At 47.2% G+C, this 22,922-nt stretch overlaps 2 protein-coding genes across 2 annotated transcripts in view; both read right to left on the bottom strand.

Moving 5' to 3' along the window:
- Positions 1-13,807, bottom strand: part of GNAI3 (G protein subunit alpha i3) — a 42,331-nt gene extending 28,524 nt beyond the window's left edge. The window contains exon 1 of the mRNA XM_004581966.3: positions 13,523-13,807. Coding sequence (XP_004582023.1) covers positions 13,523-13,640 — 118 coding nt within the window. The 5' untranslated portion in view covers positions 13,641-13,807. The remainder of the gene's footprint in view (positions 1-13,522) is intronic.
- Positions 13,808-17,512: 3,705 nt separating this feature from the next.
- On the bottom strand, positions 17,513-20,943 carry GPR61 (G protein-coupled receptor 61). The gene has a single exon (XM_004581967.2). The coding sequence runs from the start codon at positions 19,453-19,455 to the stop codon at positions 18,100-18,102; it is 1,356 nt and encodes a 451-aa protein (XP_004582024.1). The 5' UTR covers positions 19,456-20,943; the 3' UTR covers positions 17,513-18,099.
- Positions 20,944-22,922: the final 1,979 nt, after the last annotated feature.

The following is a 22,922-nucleotide window of genomic DNA, read 5'->3' as shown; positions in this document are numbered from 1 at the left end:
AATAGATCAAAATAGTTAACATATATGTGGAACAAAACAACAATCTGTGCACCTATGACCCAGCATAAAAGAATTACAAGTTACCATTTATCCTTGAGGCTTCTTACGTGTGCCTCCTAATTCCAGTTACTAATTCAATAAATATTTCTTTTAAAGATTTATTTTTATTGGAAAGGTAGATTTGCAGAGAGGATGACATACAGAGAAAAATCTTCCATCTGCTGGTCCACTCCCCAAGTGACTGCAATGGCCAGAGCTGAGTTGATCCAAAGCTGGGAGCCAGGAGCTTCCTCCGGGTCTCCCACATGGGTGCAGGGTCCCAAGGCTTTGGGCCAACTTCTACTGTTTTCCCAGGTCACAAGCAGGGAGCTGGATGGGAAATGGAACAGCAGGGACACAAACCAGTACCGATATGTCATCCCGGCAAGGGATGCAAGGTGAGGATTTAGCCACTAGGCCTTTGCACTGGGTCCTATTTCATAAATATTTCTGGAGAATAAGTATGCAATGAGAGAAGATAGAAAAAAAAATCCATAACAACCAAAAATACTATGTGCCCATAATGTTTATGGCAGGGATAGCATTCCAGGGGCCCTGCACAAGAAAAAAAACTTAGTAAAGAAAGAACACTTGATGTAACTCTCCAGAAACCCTAAGAAAGGGGAGACTCAAGACAGGAGAAGCAAATAAAACATAATCTTCAGTTGCTGTGTTTTCTAAATGGACTTGACTGAGAACTCTGCAAATTTCTGTGCCAAATACCACCACTCTAACAGCAGCTCCCTGATTGGTTTATGTTGTATACTTATAAAGTGCACACACTTTTAGTTCTCTGACTGGTTGATACTCTGGTCTCCTGATTGGTTGTTATTCTGCTATTCCCCTGATTGGTTAAATTTGAATCCAGTTTTCAAAAGGACAGCAGAGAGAGCTGTGTTGTGTATAAGGCAGCCAGCACAGAGGCTTCTGTGGCAACTCCCAACTGACTGCCGCAGCAGGATGTCTCACCTCCAGCATGTCCTGCTGCGCCCACTATCCCTGTCTTCAGCATAAGACAAGGAGAGAGATCTCCTTGATTGTCCTGCACAATAATGTACTTTTTCCTCAGTTTCACATCTTCCTCAGTTACATGCATCTTGTAATTTTACAAGCCTCATAAAACCACAAAGCAGAAAAACAATTAGCTATCTGCATTCACAAATCATCTGAGAAAGATGTTGGTTCAATTTTTAAAATGAAAGCTCACTCTGCTAAGGAGTTCTCCAAATGCTCTCAAGATTATGACCTGAGAATATGAACGAGGTAACCTGAGTGTTGCTAGGGATCGTGTGTTCTTTTCGGGCAACCAGCCAATGAAGGCAGAGAAGTCAGGTTCCTTTCTTACCTCTCCAGAACAGAAGAAAGCTTAGAGAAGCAGTACCATGAGCAAGAAGGAGATCATCCCGCCATTACATTTTAATTTTGGCCTCTGGTGATTTGTTTCCTCTCATTTTTTGAAAGCAGGGCAACAAAAAGCCCTTTGGGTGAGAATGTTAAAGTATATGGTATTTACACGTGATATGACTAAAAGGCATATTTTAACAGAGGAGAGACAGAGAAAGAGGTCTTCATCCCTTGGTTCACTCCCCAGATGGCCACTATGGCCGGAGCTGAGCAGATCTGACGCCAGGAGTCTGAAGTCTCTTCTAGGTCTCCTACATGAGTGCAGGAGCCCAAGGCCTTGGGTCGTCCTTTGCTGCTTTCCTAATTCATAAGCAGAGAGCTAGATTGTATGCATAGTAACCAGGACACAAACTGGTGCACACACGGGATGCATGTGCCACAGGTACAGGATTAGCTGGCTGTGCCACCACACCAGCGTCAAATTCTTATTAACTAAAAATACTAATGTAACTGTACAAAGCATTACATATAACAAAATCACATTATTTATGTAAAACACAGCATTAATTTTATCATCACATCAACTGGAGTCCTGTTTCAAAATTAATGATTCCTAAGTTCCAACTTTAATAGAGAGCAGGTAGGAGCCGGCACTGGAACACAGCAAGTTAAACTTCCGCCTGTAAAGCTGGCATCCCATATGCAAGCAAGTTCAAGCCCAAATTGCTCTACTTCTGATTCAGTTTTGTGTTAATGGCCTGGAAAAGCAGTGTAAGATGGTCCAGGAATTGTGTCCCTGCACCCACTAGAAAACCCAGATGAAGCTCCTGGCTTCAGACTAGCCCAGTTTTGCTGTTGCGGCCATTTAGGGATTGAACCAGAGGATGGAATATATCTCTGTATCTCCTTCTATCTATATAAATCTGCTTTTCAAATAAAAATAAGTCATCTTTAAAAATATATTACACAGGGCCCAGCACAGTAGCCTAGCAGTTGGGGTCCTCGCCTTGAACATGCCAGGATCCCATATGGGTGCTGGTTCTAGTCCTGGAGGCTCCGCTTCCCACCCAGCTCCCTGCTTGTGGCTTGGGAGAGTGGCCGGGGAAGGCCCAAGGCCTTGGGACCCTGCATCCATGTGGGAGACCCTGGAGGAAGTTCCTGGCTCCTGGCTTCAGATCGGCAGAGCACCGGCCATTGTGGTCACTTGGAGAGTGGATCATTGGATGGAAGATCTTCCTCTCTGTCTCTCCTCCTCTCTGTATATCTGACTTTGTAATAGAGATAAAAATAAATCTTGAAAAAAAAAAAAACAGTTTATCTATAGAAAAAATATATATTACACAGAGAGTAAGTGAACTTTGTCTACCACAGCTAGGCCACTGGGACACCTGCATGAAAATGTGCACCCTGGAAGGAGGTTGCTGATAACTCAAGTGCATGAGCTATCCATAAGAGATCAAGGCTGAGCTCTGCAATCCGGCTTTTGTCTGCATGGGTTCTGGCTGATGGCAGGCATTTAAGGAATGAACCAGCAGATGCAGCATCTTTCACTCTGCCTTTCAAACAAAATGAAAAATAAAATGTTTAAAAAAGATAGCTGAAGAAATGCGAATTAAAACTGTCATTTTAGAACAGTCCTTCCATAACGTAATTTATAAAATATAATTTCCAAGATCGTAACCAAAACACATCTTCACATTAACTCTTAGACAGCAGCAAGTATGAGTATTTTGCAGTTTCACAAATGATTTTACAACATTTCATCCTTTACAAGATGACAAAAATCAAGCACCGGGGCCAGGAGGTGGCACAACAGGTTAGACCACCACGTGTGATGTTAGCAGAACATCCGGGAGGGCTAGTTTGTGTTTTGGCGGCTCTGCCTCCCAATCCAGCTCCCTGCTAGTGTATCTAAGAGAACAGCAGAGAGTGGCCCAAATACCTGGTCCCCTGATACCTATGTCGGATATACAGAGTTCTTGGCTCCTGTATTCAACATGGCCCAGCTCCTTATGCTGCAACCACCTTCCTGTCATTTGCCTTTTAATAAATAAAATCAAACAAAAAAAAAAATCAAGCTACTTTGTTAATTTTGTGAGATTTTTTAAAATTAATTTTTGCTTTAGTCTGAAGAGAGACAGATGATTTTCCATCCACTAATGCAATTCCCCAATGCCCACAACAGCCAGGCCAAAGACAGGCCAGGGCCAGGCTGAAGTTGGGACTCAATCTGGGTCCCTCATTTGGGAGACAAGGACCTAAGTACCTGAGCCATCATCACCTGCTATCTCTTAGGGGTTCACTTTGGCAAGAAGCTTTCTCAGCTACCATGCTGGTTGCTCAGGAGAAATGTAACTTCAAGACAGGCTGGTCTTGGCAACTGTATCTGCCACACTTGGAGGCCATGTTCTGATCACATCTCACTGCAGGTGACAGCAATTCCTACCACATTAGTCCAACTGTAAAGATCTTTATGCTTCATTGTTCTTGAAAACACACAGGGCGGGCCTGGAGTGATGGTCCAGTGGCTAAATCATCGCCTTACAGGCTTCGGGCCTGTTCATGTCCTAGCTGCTTCGCTTTCTATCCAGCTCCCTGCTTGTGGACTGGAAAAGCAATAGAGGATGGTCCAAAGCCTTAGGACCCTGCACCTGCGGGGAGACCAAGAGGAAGCTCCTAGCTTTAGATTGGCTTGGCTCTAGCTGTTGCAGCCACTTGGGGAGTGAAGATCTTCCTCTCTGTAGAGCTGCCTTTCCAAGAAAATAAATAAATCCTAAAAAACAAAACACAAAAAACACACAGAGCATTCTGGAAGCATAGCTGGGAGCAAAGGCAAATAAGTGTAATCATGAGAAATGCTGTAACTTGGGTCAAGATTCTATGCCCCAAATACTACATGTGACCTCTGGGAACAGACTCCAACCCCAGAGTCACTGAGCAGCGCAAGAAACCACAGGGTTTGATATTTCCACACAGACCTGATGTATTTTTAAGTAAGTCTGATGTAAATGCTCCCTATATGACTAGTGTAACAAGCAGACAAGATGGAGATGCGAGCACAATGTAACTATACAAGTAGAATGTATATTTTCATGGCAAGACATATCTGATTCAACAGCTACAATGCGCACAATTTGCTAGAAAAAATTCAAGTACTATCTAGTTTCAAGTTAAGCAACAAGAAATTAAGACGTAAAAAGCTAACATTTTTTTAAACTAGAAGGTTTTGTATGAATATTTAAGACATTTACCCACTTGAAAATATGACCAGTGTCTCAGCTGACTTTTAACAATGTTTATGTATTCTCCAGGTCTAGGCAGAAAAATCAGAGGAAGCTCAAACTTCAGCTCCTAAAATCTGTTTCTGTTTTAAAGATTTATTTTTATTGGAAAGGCAGATTTATAGAGAGAAGGAGGAACAGAGAGAAAGATCTTCCATCTGCTGGTCCACTCCCCAAGTGGCTGCAACACCCAAAACTGAGTTGATCCAAAGCCAGGAGTCAGGAGCTTCTTCTGGGTCTCCCACATGGGTGCAGGGTCCCAAGGTTTTGGGCCATTCTCTTCTGCTTTCCCAGGCCACAAGCAGGGAGCTGGATGGGAAATTGAGCAGCAAGGATACAAAGTGGCGTGCATATGGATCCCGAAGCCTGCAAGGTGAGGATTTAGCCATAGCAGGAGCCCCCAAAAATTTGTTTCTGAGATCACTAGGACAATCATGTCTAAGTTCAAATTTAGTCTTTTGGATATTTTCTTTGTTTGTGTTAGATTTACTCATTTCTGTTAAAACTTGAGAGCAAGTCAAGGAAAAATAGAATACTTTATTTAAATAGATCACTGTATCAAAACTAGAACAATTAAACAGTGATCCTGACAAAGTTATTCAGTTTGAGCAGCTTGAATTACAGAAAAGACACAGCTGAATACTCAGCAGGTAACAGGATAGTCTGATAAGGGCTTAAAGAGAACTCCAACTTGCTACCCACTGGAAAAGAATTATAGCCAAATAAACACCAAGTGAAAGGGAAAAATTAAGTACCATAACATTTTTTTATTGTTCAGATAATCTTTTGAACACATACATTAAAGATACTTAACAGATTTATGTTTTTCAAAAAGGTTTTGAACTTCAGTTTACAACTACCTTCGTCAGCAGTTCACGATGTGAAATACTTGCAATCAAACTAAAATATGCCTAAAAATAAGTTTTTTTTATAACCTACTAAAACATTTCATCTGGTTAGCAACACTGCTTCACAGATAAAGGACCCTAAAATCCAATTTAAACTCTCACAAATACAGAAAGAAAATGAAGTTCAGAGACCAGAATGAATCTCCCAACTTTGTCTTTTAACTGTCTTCTCTGTATTACATGGTATTTCCTATTTCTGATTGACCAGCTCAAAGAGACACACTTCACTAACACTCACCCACTACATTATGTTAAATAGAAAACAAATTTTAACATGAATCTCAGTAATCTAGATAATTTTAGTATCTACTGCTCTAGTTGTTTCTTACTATGAGACCCAGACTATTTTTATTGTTTTGGTCTTACTGTTAACATTCTAGCCCCTGAGTTACTTAAATCATCTCTTCTTCCTCATTTACTCACACTTACCAATAAAGCTACACTAAGTAAACCTAAGGAGAAAACAACAGCACAGATAGTGAAAAAGCAAGAACAATCTGTTGCTATGAAACGCTATACGTAAGGAGCAAAATACAATCTTTTACCTCTTCCCTTAGTTTTGGACAATCTTCTAGCATTCACAGAAGTAGCTGGGGGGAAGTTAGCACAGTGACAATGAAGCACAGACCAAAGGTGACACTGAACCAGTAACTGACTATCAAGTATTTTACAAAGTAATTCTGGAGTGGATATGTAGTTCCTACCATGGAGTGCCTGACTTGGAGTCATGGCTCTACTCCCAACTCCCACTTCCCCTTCTACTAGCGGGCATCCAGTCAGGCAGCAGGTGATGGCTCAAGCCGTTTGGTCCCTGCCTGTCACACAGGAGACTAGGATGCCATTCTAGGTTCCTGTTTTAGCCTAGCTCAGCCCTAGCTGCTGCAGGCATTTGAGGAGAGAACCAACAGATGAGACAGATTGCTCTCTCTCTCTCTGTCCCTTTGCTTTTCAAATGAGTAACATTTAATTTAAAAATTTTAAAGAAAAAGTAATTCATAAATTACAAAATAATTTAATTCAGATGACTGAGTATCCTGAGTTGAATGGTGATAATAATGTAAAACCCTGCACACTACCTTAAGTTAAATTTGCCTTCCAATGATACAAAATGACAACTTATTGATACTAAACAGATGTTTTCATAAAATGAGAAAACACAGCAGTGACATGTTCCTCAATATTCTCATTTCATTATAGTATGTTGAACTTACAGTAACTGCCTTGTAGTAGTCACTTTCATTATTATTTTTTTTTTCTTCAAGATTTACGTATTTACTTGAGGCAGAGTTACAGAGAAAGACACAGACAGAGCTCTTCCATCTGCTGGTTCTCTCCCCAGATAGCCACAGGCAGAGTTGGGCCATGCCTTTTTAAACATAGAATTTGGCCACACAACTTCTTTGGAGAGTAAGCCTTAAAAAACTCAAGCTACCAAATCAATGCTGGCATATCCCTATATGGATGCCTAGTCTGCAGTGGGCCAATCTGATGCTTTTTCATAGGAACCAGGGGTCCCAGGGAGCCGTGTCAGATGACATGAAGTTGTTCGGGCATCTTGGTGAGCAAGCCACAGAAAGTATCAAGAAAATGCTGAAGACTGGGGTGGGAGGCAGGGCAGTCCCCCAAGCAGGGGAAGCTTTGTGAGGCATGACTCAGTCACAGAGCACAGAATGGGTCATTCTGCTCTGGGAGGAGCGAGTGGGAAGGAGAATCACAGTCCAATCCACGTGCCTGCAATCTGCTTGGATGTCATTTCTTTTCTGTCACTGGATGTCTAATGCCTATGAAGTCACCCACTGTGTTCTTTCAACACATCTCTCCTTTACTTCACTGGTAACAGTGGTATTCCTGTTCTGTAGGCAAAACATTTTAGCATATCAGGTTCCACAACAGATATAAGATGAGAAAAAGCTAGTCCTTCTGTCCTCAAGGACCAAATTCCAAAGAGCACCTTCAGCTATAAATAACCATACTAGAAGTAATACGAGGTTTTCATGACATAGTAGCTTAAGCCTCCACCTGCAATGCTGGCATTCACATATGGGTACAGGTTCTAGTCCCAGCTGTTTCACTTCTTTTCCAGCTCCTTGCAAATGCACATGGGAATGCAACAGAGGAGGGCCCAAGTGCATGGGTGAATGTACTCATGTGGGAGACCCAGAAGCTCCTGGCTTCAGACAGGCCCAGTCCCAGACATAGCAGCCATTGGGAAAGTGAACCTGCAGGTGGAAGATATCTCTTTCTCTCTCCTTTCTCTCTGTACCTTTCAAACAAAAAATGCAAAAATCTTTTTAAAAAGCTTAAAGGAAAAGATCATATCCAAATCAGACCATCACAAAGCTGTCATGGAGGGAAGGGAACCAAATAGTAATCAGGACAGTAATTAACATATTGGTTACTCAATACCATGTCAACTAATTCCATAACGTTATAAATCATTAGTGATGTAATGTGGGGGCTTTTAATTGATCGGGATAATACTCTGCCAGATCTACCTCCAGACCAGAGATGGTCTGCCCAAGAAACCGTTGAACTTACCTGGACAATAGGATGCTGGACTTTATGCCTGGTAGATGCTTGCAATGAAAGAATCTCAACTGAACTTGAACTGTGATAATGCAACAAGGTGGAGGAATCCACCATGGGGAGGGATGGGGGGGAAACCCAGTGCCTATTAAACTGTGTCACATAATGCAATGTAATCAATAAAATGTAAATTAATTTAAAAAAAACAAAAAATAAAATAAAATAAAATAAAAAAACAAAACAAAAAACCTTCCAAACAGAAGCAGTCCTCTGACAGAGGGGATCACGGCCCACTGCTGCTGGGGACACCCACATCTTAACTCACAGTACCCAGGTCAGAGTTGCAGCCTTGCCTTGGATCCACCTTCCCACTGAAGTGCACACTGCAAGGCAGCAGGTGTTGGTTTGGGTCCCTGCCACCCGCCACCCAGACTGAGTTCCTGGCTTCTGGCCTTGGCTGGTCTAGCTCTGGCATTTGGGGAAAGTGAACTGGTAGATGGGAGGTTTCTTTAAATATCCCTATGCCATTCAAATAAATAAACAAAATAAATACAAACTTAAAAATTAAAATTTAGGGCCCGGTGGCGTGGCCTAGCGGCTAAAGTCCTCGCCTTGAACACACCGGGATCCCATTGGGCGCAGGTTCTAATCCCAGCAGCTCCACTTCCCATCCAGCTCCCTGCTTGTGGCCTGGGAAAGCAGTGGAGGACAGCCCGATGCATTGGGACCCTGCACCCGTGTGGGAGACCTGGAAGAGGTTCCAGGTTCCCGGCACTGGATCGGCGCGCATCGGCCCGTTGCGGCTCACTTGGGGAGTGAATCATCGGACGGAAGATCTTCCTCTCTGTCTCTCCTCCTCTGTGTATATCTGGCTGTAATAAAATGAATAAATCTTTAAAAAAATAAAAAATAAATAAAAAATTTTAAAAAATTAAAATTTATACATTATAAAAATTTGCAAACAGCATACATGCATGTAGTACTACACACTATATACCAGTTAAGTAATAATAATTTTGTCTTTTAACAGAAAATTTCCAACTTTAGGGACCGGTATTATATAGTGGGAAAGGCTTTGGTGTGTGATGTCAGCATCCCACGTGGTCACCAGTTCAAGTCCCTGCTGCTCCAGTTCCAATCCAGCTCCCTGCTAACAGTCTGAGAAAAGGCAGCAGAGAATGGTGCAAGTGTTGGGCCCCTGCACCCATGTGGGAGACTTGGAAGAAGCTCCTAACTCCAGCCTGGCCCAGGCTGGCCACTGTGACCATCTAGGAAGTGAATTAGGATGGTAGATCTTTCTCTGTGCCTCTCCCTCTCTCTCTGTAACTCTTTCAAATAGATAAAAAATTTTTAAATTCTCTCACATGCTCACTACTATCTGACTTTTTAAACAAAATTTTTTTTAAAAAAATAAAATTGCAATTACACATCTTGCCAACACATCACCCAAAGGGAATTTAAATTAAAGACAATCAAAAGAATTATAGGGGCTGTAGTGTAGTGGGTAAAGCTGCCTACAGCACTGGTATCTCATATAGACAACAGTTCAAGTCCTGGCTACTTCACTTCTGATCCAGCTCCCTGCAATGGCCTGGGAAAGCAGCAAAGGCTGGTGTGTTTGGGTCCCTGCACCCATGTGGGAGACCTGGAATAAGCTCTGTGACCATTTGGACAGTGAACCAGTGGATGGAAGTATTTCAGTCCACCATGACTAACTTACCTGGAATTTTATTTATAGAACCTATAATTTGTAACAATCCCTTTGAGTTAATGAGTATAACTAATATTCAGTGAGTTAGTACTCAACGCTCTGTTTACAAAATCAATGTCATTTTTTTTTTTTTACTTTAGCCAAGGAAACTGAGGCAGGAAGAAATTTTTTAAAATTATTTATTATCTTATTTTGATAATCTTTACATAGTTAATTAGGGCACAAAGGGTCAAGGGCTACAGAAAAGTGGGTAAGACTATTGTTTCCACATTATTATTATTATTTTTTTCTAGATCTGGGGTAAGGAGAGAGATAAAGACAGCAGCCCCACCCAGCCTCCCACCAATCCCAGGTTCCCAATGAAGAAGAAATGTAATAAATTTTGTAAAACCACCGCTAGTGAACTGAAAGCAGGATTTGAAGCAGTCTAACTTCAGGACCTGTGCTGCTAATATTTATGTTATACGATATCCCTGTAAGGAAGAAAATATACTCTGAGCCAGGAGAGACAACAATAAGTACACTGATTTCAACTTACAATGAGTTTGATAATTTTATAGTGACTAAATAATAAAATAGTCTAAAGCAAAAAGAAAATCTCCATACAGCACTGGGTTTAATTTTCCTTTGAGAAACAACATGAAAACAACTTCACAGGAGTGTTCTCTGCCTCAGGCAAGAGAATGCGTCTCTCTGGCCTGTCTGAATTTGTTGCACAGAAAATCCTTCTGGAGGCGAGTGTTGCAGTATAGTGCGTTAAGCTGCCTGTGGGACATCTGCATCTCATATTTGAGTACCTACAGTTTAGTTCCACTGGCAATTCCCAGTTAGATTCAGTCTCTTGGTAAGATGTCTGGGAGGTTGCAAAGGTCTAGTTTAGGCTCCTACCACCCACAACAGAGATCCAGATGGAGCTCCCAGCTCCTGGCTTCAGCCTGGCACAGCTAGAGTAGCTGCAGGTGTCTGGGAAGTACACCAACAGAATAATGGATTCTCTGTCTCTCCCTGACACTCCACCAATCAAATACATAAATAAATCTATAATCAATAAATACAATGTTAGCACCTTTGATTTTCATTTACTGCTTTTCAATTTCCCTAAGTCACTATGTGCTTATTAATTTTGCTTTGAAATAAATGCATTGTTTACGAAGTCCTGAATAAAGATTTTTCTGCACACTTGGACAAGTTCTGCTTGTCCATGTTCTGCCTGCCAAATCCTGCCATTTGAAAGAAAGCCTCATTGCTTCCAACTGTGTGACCCTAGGCGGATGTCCTGAAGGGGTCGAGACAGCCAAAATACATCGCTCACAGAAGGGTGGCATACACCCTTAACATCATAACCAATTAATACAGAAAAGACTAATACCTTGAGCATTGTGGTTTCCATCTAACTTCTGCAAAGCCCCAAGCATCCATGTCCAACATTATCTGGCTCAGGGAAGCTAACAGCAGACATTCAGTGAATACCTACTGTGTGCGTGTGCACATAAGGGACCTTCCCGAGCCTTCTGGAAAGCTCACATTCCAATGGATAACTCAACCCTATATCCAACAAAGCTGTTAAAGAGTGTCTCCAATCTACAACCAAGCCAGCATGCTAACACCTCACCAGGCTGTTAGGAGCACTAGAACATTCTGAAGTAAGTTTTGGATTACAGAGGTGTTCTCAGGAGCTTTACGTTACAAAATTTGTCACTTCTCTTTTCCAAAAACAAAACAAAAAAAAAGTTTTAAAAAATGAAGTTTTAGGGCCCGGCATTGTGGACTAGCGGCTAAAGTCCTCGCCTTGAACGCACCGGGATCCCATTGGGCGCCGGTTCTAATCCCAGCAGCTCCACTTCCCATCCAGCTCCCTGCTTGTGGCCTGGGAAAGCAGTGGAGGACGGCCCAATGCATTGGGACACTGCACCCACGAGGGAGACCCAGAAGAGGTTCCTGGTTCCCGGCACTGGATCGGCGTACACCGGCCCGCTGCGGCTCACTTGGGGAGTGAATCATCGGACGGAAGATCTTCCTCTCTGTCTCTCCTCCTCTCTCTGTGTATCTGACTTTGTAATTGTCAGGAGTTATTCCAATATCCTTCCCTGGACCCGGCGCCATTCCTTCTTCCTCACAGCTCATGAAGTTCGCACTGGTCCAGCCGTCCACCAATCAGATGTAACCTGGCATTCCACCTGAGAATTCCAGCCCCTCTCCCAACCCCGCCCACTCGCCAATCATCCCTAGGCATTAACCTGCAGGCACCAATCCCCTGGGGGCCTGCCCTCAATCCCTCCCAATCCCCGCCCCCTACACCTGACAGACAAAGAGGCCCCCCCAGGTGCGGCTCTCTCTCTCTCTCTCCTCTCCCCCTCTTTCTTGCCCTTCTTTCCTGATCTCCACCACCCCTACCTTCTTCCTGCTCCCTTGGAATAAACCTCCTAAGATACCTCGTTGAGTCTGGTGATTTCGGCTCATGGTAAAGAACCAGGTTGCGGGAATTAGCTGCGCGTAATAATATCGTAATATCCTATGAACTAGAACTCTACAATCTTTTAAATAACTAACAGTAATAAAATAAATAAATCTTTAAAAAAATAAAGTTTTATAATTTACAGAAATTATCACTCCTATTCCTCCATAACAAACCTGCAGTAAAGACAAATGAAAAAATCTAGTTTTGTGTACTGTGAGTTTACACCAGAACATTTTTACAATTTACTGAGTCTCAAAACTTTCAAAAATGACTACACACAAAATCCACTTAACCCATCTGTTCCATTATCCTACAGAGAACTTCTATAAAACTTAAAATTGAGCAATTGATATACCACTTAAGTCAACTTTGAAGTAAAGATTATGTTGTGGAAATACAAAGTTGAAAGCTTGGGACTCAATGAGTTAAAACACTTAGCAGATAATATGAACAATAATGCCAGAAGCCAACATTTTTGCTCAGAAGAGAAGAAAAAAGGATACCAATAATTTCTCTAGAAATCTGTCGTTACAATAAACACACTCAATTCCATAATTTATGCTAAAAATAGCTCTATTCCCGCTGCACGGCATCCCTAACAACTATTCAAACAATTTCCGATGTGTAAACCATCATCCATGAGATCCTGGGTCACAAACCTAAGACCCGTTCTACAAATGTGCTTGGCTCACACACTCCATTCCCTCTTCCTGGGGAAGCAGTTCTAAAAAGTACAGGCAATCTCTGCATCCGAGCGCTTTTCCAGTAAGCCTGAGAATCAGTCATGCACTTCAGCCCGCTCCCTGCATGTTCTCTCCTCCCTGGCATTGGGGTACACATGGGACCACTCCGTCCCAGCCATCAATGCATCCATACACCGCTCAGGCCTCTAACTCATCACCAAGTTATCACTGTGCTGCCGACTCACAAACCATCTTTACAAATCCAACAGACACCAACACGCTCAAACTCGACGTGAAACCTCCGCTAACATCAGCTCGTCTTTTATGAGCGTCTCCCATATTCCTCACAGAGTCTGCACCGTCCTCCCCAACCCAATTCCAGCCCCAAGTTACGGCTTCCCAAGCCCACGACCCCCAACCCCACCCCGTCGCCACGCCCTTCGGAGGCCCGAGCCCCAGCAGCCCGCCTCGGGCCGGCCCAGCCCCTCAGGTCCCCCGGGGTACTCCCGGCCGGCCTGGCCAGTCCCCGGGCTCTCCCAGCCGCCACCCCGGGCCCGCCCCCAGCCCCTCACCCAGCAGCAGCAGCTTCACTTCTTTGGCCGCTTTCTCTCCGTCCTCCCGCAAGTTGCGGTCGATCATCTTGCTCCGCTCCACCGCCGCCTTGTCTTCGGCGCTCAGCGTGCAGCCCATGGCGGCGGCGGGACAGGAGGGGTCTGGGCCCGGGCTCAGTCACACACACACCCCGCAGCAACAGCAGCAACCGCAGCAAGACAGGCAGGGGAAGCGTCTACTGCTGGGCGGCGGCCCTCTCCGTCAGCGCCCGAGAGCCCCGAAGCACCGGATATCCGGTGTGTGCGACACTTCCGGTGACGCCCCGCGGCCGTTACCCTGGGCGAGGAGCCCGAAGGCGGAAGTGCCCGGGGAGGCGTGGCGGACCTGCTGGGAGGGTGCTGCGGGAGTGTGCGGGTCTGACACACCCGCCGCGCGCGCAGATCCGCTTTCCAGCGCCCTTTTTACAGCTACCTGGTTTGCATGAAGGGAGGAACGTCGAGTCCTCCAAGTCCCAGTGCTCTCCTGGAGAGTCACGACCGCTGGGCAACGTGGGGAGGAAGGATAACTCGAGTTAATCGCCCCACGGTCCTCGCGGTTACCTTCTAACGGAAATCTCCCGTTGGCCAGAAAATTGCTTTCATCTCTGCCGAGGTTGTCCAGCCAGACCCCGGCCAACTCCCCACCGTGTCCTGGGATCTTCAGCGGTCCCTTTTCTGCCCGCTCTAGTCCATGTCTTGGACTCTCACACTGTATCCCAGACCTTGTGCTATTGATTGTGAATTTCGGCTTCTATGTTGAAATCACCTGCTGCTGGGTACTCCACTGACTAGATGCTGTGTCACCTGAAAGGTAAGCATGCAGTTCCTCCAGAAAATGAAATACGCCAGGTCGTTGGCGTGGGACTGAACCCTGACCTCAGCTCCACACCCTGAAACCAATGGTGCCTCTGGGAGTCTCCTAAAATGTCCTGTTGTTCCACACCAAAAAGGAAGGGTAGTAAAATTTGCTTCTCAATTATACTATGGCCTGAACTATGACCCCAAACTCCCCTGTAAAAGCTCACGAAAATGCTTTCACTGCTAACCCTGGGTAAGTCCTTGAAGGTGGCCCTAAATCCTCTACACATTCATGGGTACTCGCATCGTGCACTCCAAGCGGAACTCTTTGGCAGCCCCTTTCTCCTTTCCCTGCAATTAAAAGTATTTTTGAATTATATTGAATCTGTTAAAAACTAATTAAGTTTTTTTTAAGTTATTTTCCCAGTATGGGGGCCTGTATAAGGATGACTCATTAATCAGAAAGGTTTGATTAGAGTCACTTGGAACAGCCTCTTATCAATGCCAGGTGTCCAAGGTTTGAAAACTCTCCCACTCATTTCTAAAAGACTGTTAATAAAAGCGATCGCTTTTTCATCACCAATATGTCCAGGGAAAAAGGGCAAGAAAAAAGGGAAGAAAAACCAGTATTTATTGAGTACCTCTTTGCCAGGCATGGCCAAGGGCTTCCACATCTCATCTCGGAACCCTCACAACAACCCTGTGAGGTAGGTAATGAGAATCCCTCATGTTTTACAGATGAGGAACTAGGCTCAGAGAAAGGAAGCAGCTTTCCCAGATTCACACAGTGAGGAAGAAAGTAAACCCGTCTGACTTTAGATTCAACCCTTTGGACCGTTTCCCTCGGGACACCTGAAGAGAACGAAGGTCCAGGGCTGGGGTTGGGAGCCGCTCAACACAGCAGAACGGCAGGAACAAATCACTGCCAGGAGGACTGTTACCACTTGTGGTTCATTCTGCTCTGGCCTGGGAGGGCATGGTTTTGTTCAGGAACAGCTTTCAAGGGTTAGTATTACACAGTGAATTTCACCAACTTGTCCTGGCATCTAGAAAACTGGAAGATGGCCATAGCAAGAAAATGTCGGGGAAGTTGTCAGCAGGATAAAGAAAATAATAATTTTTTATTTCCTTCATTTAAGTCACTTAACAGAAAGATAAATGGCAAATGAACCCACATATGTCATAAAAAATTGAGATCACTGTGCCAGGAATTTCCAATCTGAATCACAAGGCATCCTTGCCCTGGGAACTTAATTGTTGAATGCAGTGTGTCAGAAGGGCTGGAGGGCAAAGCTAGAGGGAAAGGCAACATAAATTAACAAAATGGCTGCCTGGCAATGTCTACTGCCCTCCGCCCTCCTGTTGATCCCTCTCCCAACAGCCGCACACCTTCCTGATGTCCACTGGACTCACACTGCCACCTGCTGGCAGTGCATCAGCTCTACTAGCACATCAGTGATTGCTGAAGGGTTCCTCACCACTTCCCTCCCAACTAGGAGTGAGGTTCATCAGTATAAGTTTATCTTAGTGTGGCGAGGGCAAGGGGGTGGTGAGCGAAAGCATTTTTCAATCACTTTCCTGACTATAGAAACTGTCTTTGTAAGGGATTTCTTTAATGTAATAAGCAGTTGACTCAACCAGTAGTCTAAAGGTAGGAAGACAAAAACCTTGACAATATCCTAAATCATTAAGATAAGACTAAGTTTGTGCACCTCCATGTCAGACTCTTTTTTCTTCACATGAGGGTTAAATTTACAGCCTCCATACTGTGCACACTGCAGGACGCCTCTGCCTAGGGCTCCCACTGCAGTGGACTGAACTCTGAGAAGCTAGAACCTTGGCTATATGCTACAGGATGGTTTTTAGACACACCCTATAGTGCCTCCTCAGGTTGGAATGCTCTGCAAAAAGACAAGGGATCCAATCAAGTTAGACTAAACCCTCCATGTGGGTCCCACAGAATTGTGGGCATTCATTTACCTATTATGCACTGAGTGGAACTGAAGCAGTCAATGTTGATATCAGTATAACTTTGTCATAAAAAATTATTTATTAGTTGCTCAAAGGAGAAACTCTCCCACTCCCACAAGCCCGTTTTCTGCCTTTGATGCTCAGTGAGTCAAAGATTTGTTTGAATCTAGACCACACCCCCAGCCCCTTACCCCGCAGACCCCAGGGTGTGGCCTGATGTAATTTGGGAAGAGGGATGGACAGCTGGTCCCTCGAGGGCGTAATCATTCTCTGTGTTGAACCATTCAGTGAAAACCACCACAGCCCTACAGTCTCAACCATTGAGCAGCTGAGCCTGCCTCCCATGCCCTCTCTGCCACCCAGGACCACAGAGAGCATTGAGATGGAAGCTAATCTTGAGGGCAATGTGTAGATGTGGAGAGGCCTTTCCCAGACCAGGGAAAGCCCACCCTTCCCATGCCCGACCTTAGCCTCTTGTTCCCGGTTGTCCCCGGGCGCTGGAGGTGGGTCATTGCTATGAGGCGAAAGAGCAGAGAGGTCAGACCTGGAAAGAAAGATGGGCAGTGTTACTGATTAGGGGGATTCCCTAGCCTCAATCCAGCTACCTTAACAATTCAAATACTAACCCAGCCCTCAGCCATCCACCTCCCAGTTCTTCCATGTTTCTTCCTAAAAGGGAGGAAAATAAAAATCCTTGCCTGCTGCAAGCAAGCTCTAAACGCGGGAGAGATGGAAACAGAACCCAAAGGCTTTTCCTGACTAGGGGATATCTTTCCTGTCTCCTACTGCATGTATCCTCGTTTCTGTTCCCCTTAGCTTCTGGCCAAACTCAGAAAAGGAGCATACGCTGCTGGCTCTCTCATTATAAAGGAATCTCAGGTACCAGACTGGAACAGGGGCCAGCAGTTAGGCTGGTGCTGAAGACACCTGCGTCCCCGGGTCAGCGGGCTCGGGTTCACTTCCCAGCTCCCCTCAGGCCTCCAGCTTCCTACTCATGCAAACCTGGGAGGTCGTGGTGGTGGCTCAAGGAATCTGGCTGCTGCCACCCACAAGAGAGACCTGGATTGAGTCCCTGGCTCCAGCTCCCTGCTTTGGCCCTTGTCACGCCCCAGCACGTCTTTGCTGCTGGCTGGAGAATGGATCAGCGAATGGGAGCTCATCTGTCTCCTGGTCTCTCCTCCTCTTCTCTCCCCCTGTCCCACTTCTGCCTCTCAATAAAAGACATTCTACTAATTTTTTTAAAAAAACTGGAGAAAGAGCTGTCAGTCCCAATGGAAACACTTAGCTCTGATTTTGTTCTTTTTAAACTTTGCAAGGAAATGAGAAGACTGGAGTCGTTTTCTTACCTTGCTTGGGTGCAGTTACTGCCCTGGCCAGTTACACTGAGAAATGAAACATCCTAAATGGCCCCCAGAATGACTCCAGACCTGACTGCCGTCCCATATTCTCCACCTCCTGCCCTCAGAGGGTGGCCTTGCTTGCTGGGCATGAAAAGTACATAGTCAGTTGAGAGCTTCCCCTCACCTTTGTAACCCTTTCTCTTGTCACCATCTCACCACACCCAGGTTCCCTCCCCCAGGAGTCAGAGAGCACAGCCAAGTCCAAGGCTTTTGCCAGACATTCATCCTCTTGGCTCTGTTCCTGACCCAGGAAACACTAAACAGAAAGCTGTGTGTGGAGACCCCAGCCTCCAGTTCTAGCCTGCCAGGAAACAAAAGTGGTCCCATAAGGTAGTCCTTGCACTCACGAGTGGCCCCCGACTCCCTGTCCCTCCGAGTGTCCAGGGCCTATCAGGACTCTGGCCGGGGTGAGGGTGCAGGACGGAGGTAGCTGTCCGACATGATGATGTCACTGGTGAGTTGCTGCTCCAGGAACTCGGAGGTCTCCTCAGCTATCTGGCCTGGGATTCGAAAGTCCACAGCAGGTGGCTCCTGCTTGGGGCTGGGGAGGGGTCGGGTAGCCCAGGACTCGGAGGGACAGCCAGTGCCCTGAAGGAATTGCAGGAAGTTCTCCTCGATGGAACCCTCCCGACTGGGCAGCCGCAGCTCCTCCTCTGGAGCCGGCTTGAAGAAGCAGACAAACTGCTTGCTGAGCTCTCCCCTGATCTGCCGGTTGAGACAGCCATAGAAGAATGGGTTGGAAGTGAAGCAGAAGTAGCCAATCCACGTCACTACATTCTCCACCTGCCCCGTGGAGATAGGCTGAGCACTCAGGGCCACATAGAGGTGGAAGGAGAAGTAGGGCAACCAGCAGAGCAGGAACTGACCCCCAACAGCCAGAAGGACCACTGCCGCCTTCCCTCCTCCAAACGTCCGGTGCGGAGTGGTCTGGGGGGCGCCCGAGCTGGTGACCATGGTGGAGCGGCTGCTGAGGGACTCAGAGCGCTGCCGGGGTGTCTCCATCCACGTGGGCAGTGGCCCGTGCTGCATGGCAGCCACACGAGCCACGCGGAACATGCTGCAGTAGACCACAAGGATGAGCAGCAAGGGCAGCAAGAAGTAGAGGACAGCGAAGACCACCACGAAAAGCTGGCAGTAGGCACTGCGGCTCCATTGTAGTGAACAGCCTGGGGGCACACTGGGAGCACCTTCCTCCCAGGAGACCCTTCCCAACACTGGCACCAAAGCCATGACCAAGGCCTTTACCCACACGCCCACCAACACAGAGGCTACCAGCCCCAGTGTCATGCGCACCTCGTAGCGCATGGGGTGCACCACGTAATAGTAGCGCTCCACGTTGATGGCCGACACCGAGAGGATGGCCAGGCTGACAAAGCAGACACTCAGGAACAGGTAGAGGCGGCAGGCCACCTCCCCAAAGAGGGCGTGGTCAAAGAGGGCAGAACTGGAGAGCATGGCCAGGGGCATGAGGGTCAGGGCTGCCAGCAGGTCCACCAGACAGAGGTGGAAGACAAAGACGAACTTTCGGAGGGCTGGTGTCTTGGCAATCACAGCCATCACAGCAGCGTTCCCGGCCACGGCGGTCAAGTCCAGCAGGAGCATGAAGAAAAGGGCCACCGACTCCGAAGCCACATCTTGCAGCTCCACATCCGGGACCCCACTGGCAGTAGAGGGACCTGGAGTCTGAGGGACCCTCCCCAAAGCGGAAGAGTTCCCTGATGACTGGGGAATGGATGAGGACTCCATGGGGCCGAAGGAGGACACCCAGGGCACCTCCTGTTACAGGCCCATCCCCCATCCTAGTCCACAACCCTGGGGTGTTCGGCCCAGGCCCAGGCTTCCTTTCTTTAGTGTCTGGGGTGGGGAGGATGGGGGCTCCTGCTGGGGACCTGTGTGAGGCAGGCAGGTCTCTGGCTACAGAGCCCCGAGTCAGGTAGCTGGGGGTTCAGGAGCTCATGGTCTCCCCTGTGCAACAGGAGTTGTCTCTAGGGTCTACCTGAGCAGCTGGTGACCAACAGGGGACCAGAGCAAGATGGGAGCCCCCTCTACTGCACACGCCACCTCCTGAGCCACCTCGGGCTCCTCCTCCTCCACCTCCTTTCTCCACACTCTTCTCTTCTTCCAAGGGCGTCATCCAGCAGTTCTAGGTCTTCCGTGTCCCTCTCCCAAGGTCCTGCTGCTCTCTGGTATGTACCCCAGTTTGGAGGGCTGCCTACAGAAATTTCCGAATCGCTCTTCTCAGAGTGGTAGGTGCTCGCGGGAAGTAGATGGAGCACCAGATACAGTTTGCAGCCCGCCAGACCTGAGCTGTCCTCCAATCAGTGCAACTCTTCAGAGCGTCAATTTCCTCACAAGTGCATCTGTAAAAGGAAGGGAATGAAAACCATCTCACAGCCATGTTTGGAAGCCCTGGTGTGTTTTATTCATAACAACACTAATAATAAGCAGTAGTATTTCTGTGGTGCTTTCTGAGTGTCTAGCCCCGCTCAAAGCACCCTGCACCACCCTACAAGATAGCTATTATTCTGATTCCCCATTTTGTGAGGGGTAAAATGGAGGCCCAGAGGGGTTAAGTAGCTTATCCAAAGTCACACAGTAAGTAGCCAGGTCCAGATTTCCACTCAGGGCCATTCTCTGGTCTAGTGTGCCATGCTGGGCACAATGAGTAGCCAGTAAATGTCTCCAGAAAAGTCTTACTGTTCTAGCACTATCACCAGCAAAGATGCCCTAAGCTTTAGTCTCTTCTGACATCACCCCTCCCAAGAAGGAAGGAAGGAAACGGGGAGATCAGCTCATCCAACCCCCTGCTACTCCCAGGGCCCCAAGGCACATGTCACTTGGAAGACACCTTTCACCAGGCTCGTGAGCTTTTCAAGACCATGGGCCCCTGTTGGTGGAAGAGGAGCCGCTCTGGTCTCCCATTGCCTTGGTTCCCTGGAGCTAACCCCCTTGGAAGGGTCCTGGCCCAGAACTTTTGGGATTCTGGACAGTTAGGCACAGTCACTGAGTAAGGAGTGGGGCTTGTGGGTCAGTGCGAGAGCCAGAGGAGCTCTGGGAAGGTGGAAGTGGGTAAGCAGGAAGCAGAGAAGAGAACTGCAAAAAATTGGGAGAGGAGGAAGGGGCAGTTTCAGTGTCTCATTTGCCCGACAAAATGTGTTCTGTGTGTCCATTCAAATATTGTAGAATTTGCATCTAACTGTAATAGGTTGCCTAATGTAATTAAACTTTTTTCCCCCTTGAGTGTAACACTGTTCTTGCAGCCCAGATTCCCTCAATAGAGGGTGCTGAGTTACACAAATAGGAGGAAAACTCTAGATACTCCGATGGCCTCGTAGACAAGCCACCTGGACTGTGGACCAGTTTTCTCACCTATGAAATGGTACAGTTGGGTGGGATGCCTTCCACGGATCCCACGCATGATAACATCTCCGTGAGTCCCTGGACTCCAGGGAGGACCTGCCTGGCTGTTGGTCAACATCAACACCTACCATTTCTGTGACTGTGGTAATGAGGACCATGTGGCCAGGGAGGCTTCACTCTCCTCTAGCACCATAACCTGGCCATCGCCACAGAGTTTTGGTATTGCCACAGACCTTGCATTAGAACAGCCTCTAACATGCCATGCTTGCACTAGGTGCTCAGAACAATTTGATGAATTGAGTCAAACTCGGATTCGTGTGTTGAATCCCTGTGCCTTAGTACAAACTCTGTGATGGACTCTTGGTACAGTGCATCATGCTTGCCAGCCACTCTTCTCTGGAAAGCGGAACCCAGGTTTCTGGATTTGAGGCAGCCCCAACTTTGCACAACTGCCTAAAGACATGAATCTCTCCCAGGATGGCAGGCAGCTGGCCCTACAGTTAATATGGCCACACAGACTTGGGGCTTTCCAAGGAGATGAGAAAAGGGCTTAAAGGGGACCTGTGGGTTTCTCCCAAGACAGTCTTTTAACAGGAAGCACAGGGGAAAGTAATCTCGCCTGTTGCTCTCCATGCCATGACTGACTGAGACCTGCTACCTGGATGCCCAGAAGACGTGGCTCAGAGTCCCTGGCTGCTTTAGAAGGAGCAGCCCACCAAGTCCGGATGGATGGCAAGAGTCTGGGCTGGTCAGGGCTCCTGTGCGTCCCCGCCTGAGGGAAGCATGCATGGTTCCCATGGGGAGAAGGAAGGGTGCCATGCAGCCCTGACAAAGCCCTAGGCAAAAAGGCAACGGGCCGTCTGTCTTTCTTGTGGTCCCTTCTGCTCTGCCAGCATCTCCACAATGTCCCCTGAATTCCAGGATTCCAGCTGACTTCCACACAGACCCACACTCCTGGATACCTTGGCATTGCCTCCTGGAAACACTGGGGTTTGGGGGAGAGAGTAGGGAGCAGCCTGCCACTCAGGATTGCTATCACGACCCAAGGCTTTCCTCCTCCCACTTCTTCCTTCCAACAACCTCCCCGCAGCACCTCCAGGACCTCAGAGTACCTGGGGGCTTGGCCATCTTCAGGACTAAGTTCTGGGCCACTAGGCAGGGAGGGCCGAAGCCAGTTTGCACAAAGCCGTGTTTAGGGGTTGGAAGTGCCCAACTCAAGGCCACAGGGCTGTTACTGGGTTTTTTACCAGCCCCTCCTTGCCCCCAGTACCCATGTTTAGGACCCAAGCCTGCCTTGCATTCAGGTAAGAGTATGCCTTCCTATGCAGGGGAAATTGCTAGAGAGCTACCCTACCACTCCCCAGCAGAGTTGCCCACACCCAGGATACAGTTCCCTGTCAGCCTGGATGCCAAAGGACACGCTGCTAGGATGTGGGGGCCCCCAGTGTCTGAGCCATGGAGCAAGACGGGCGGAGGACACGGGCTGCCTGAAGGCTCTCAGTACTCCAGCCAACAGACCATCCACCTCCACCCCAATTTTCAACCCCGGCTGGAGGCATCAGAGATGCTCACATCCCTGTTCCACCTTTGGGATACCTGGGAACCCATCTCCTAACCCATCATAAGGTAGGCTGGGCTGGCCCCAGGAAAGCTGCCCTTGGTCCAGTCGCAGGACACTTACCACCAGGCCCTAGGGTTTGGCCCCAGGGGCTCCTGGCCTAGTCGGCAACTCCTCCCTTTGCTGAGCAGCGCCCGGCTCCCATGTGATAGCTCCTCTCAGCTGATGCTTCTCCGAGGCTGCTGAATCCTGAACCACTGCAGTGAGGCTGAGAGACAGCCGGCAGAGCAGGGTG

Source organism: Ochotona princeps, chromosome 2 (genome assembly GCF_030435755.1).
Source record: "Ochotona princeps isolate mOchPri1 chromosome 2, mOchPri1.hap1, whole genome shotgun sequence".
NCBI classification, from domain to species: domain Eukaryota; kingdom Metazoa; phylum Chordata; class Mammalia; order Lagomorpha; family Ochotonidae; genus Ochotona; species Ochotona princeps.
The sequence above is the reverse complement of the archived record's forward strand: the minus strand, read 5'-3'. Positions and strand labels throughout refer to the sequence as shown.

Coding starts and splice junctions, on each gene's coding strand:
- GPR61 (XM_004581967.2), bottom strand. CDS start 19,455: ATGGAGTCCTCATCCATTCCCCAGTCATCAGGGAACTCTTCCGCTTTG.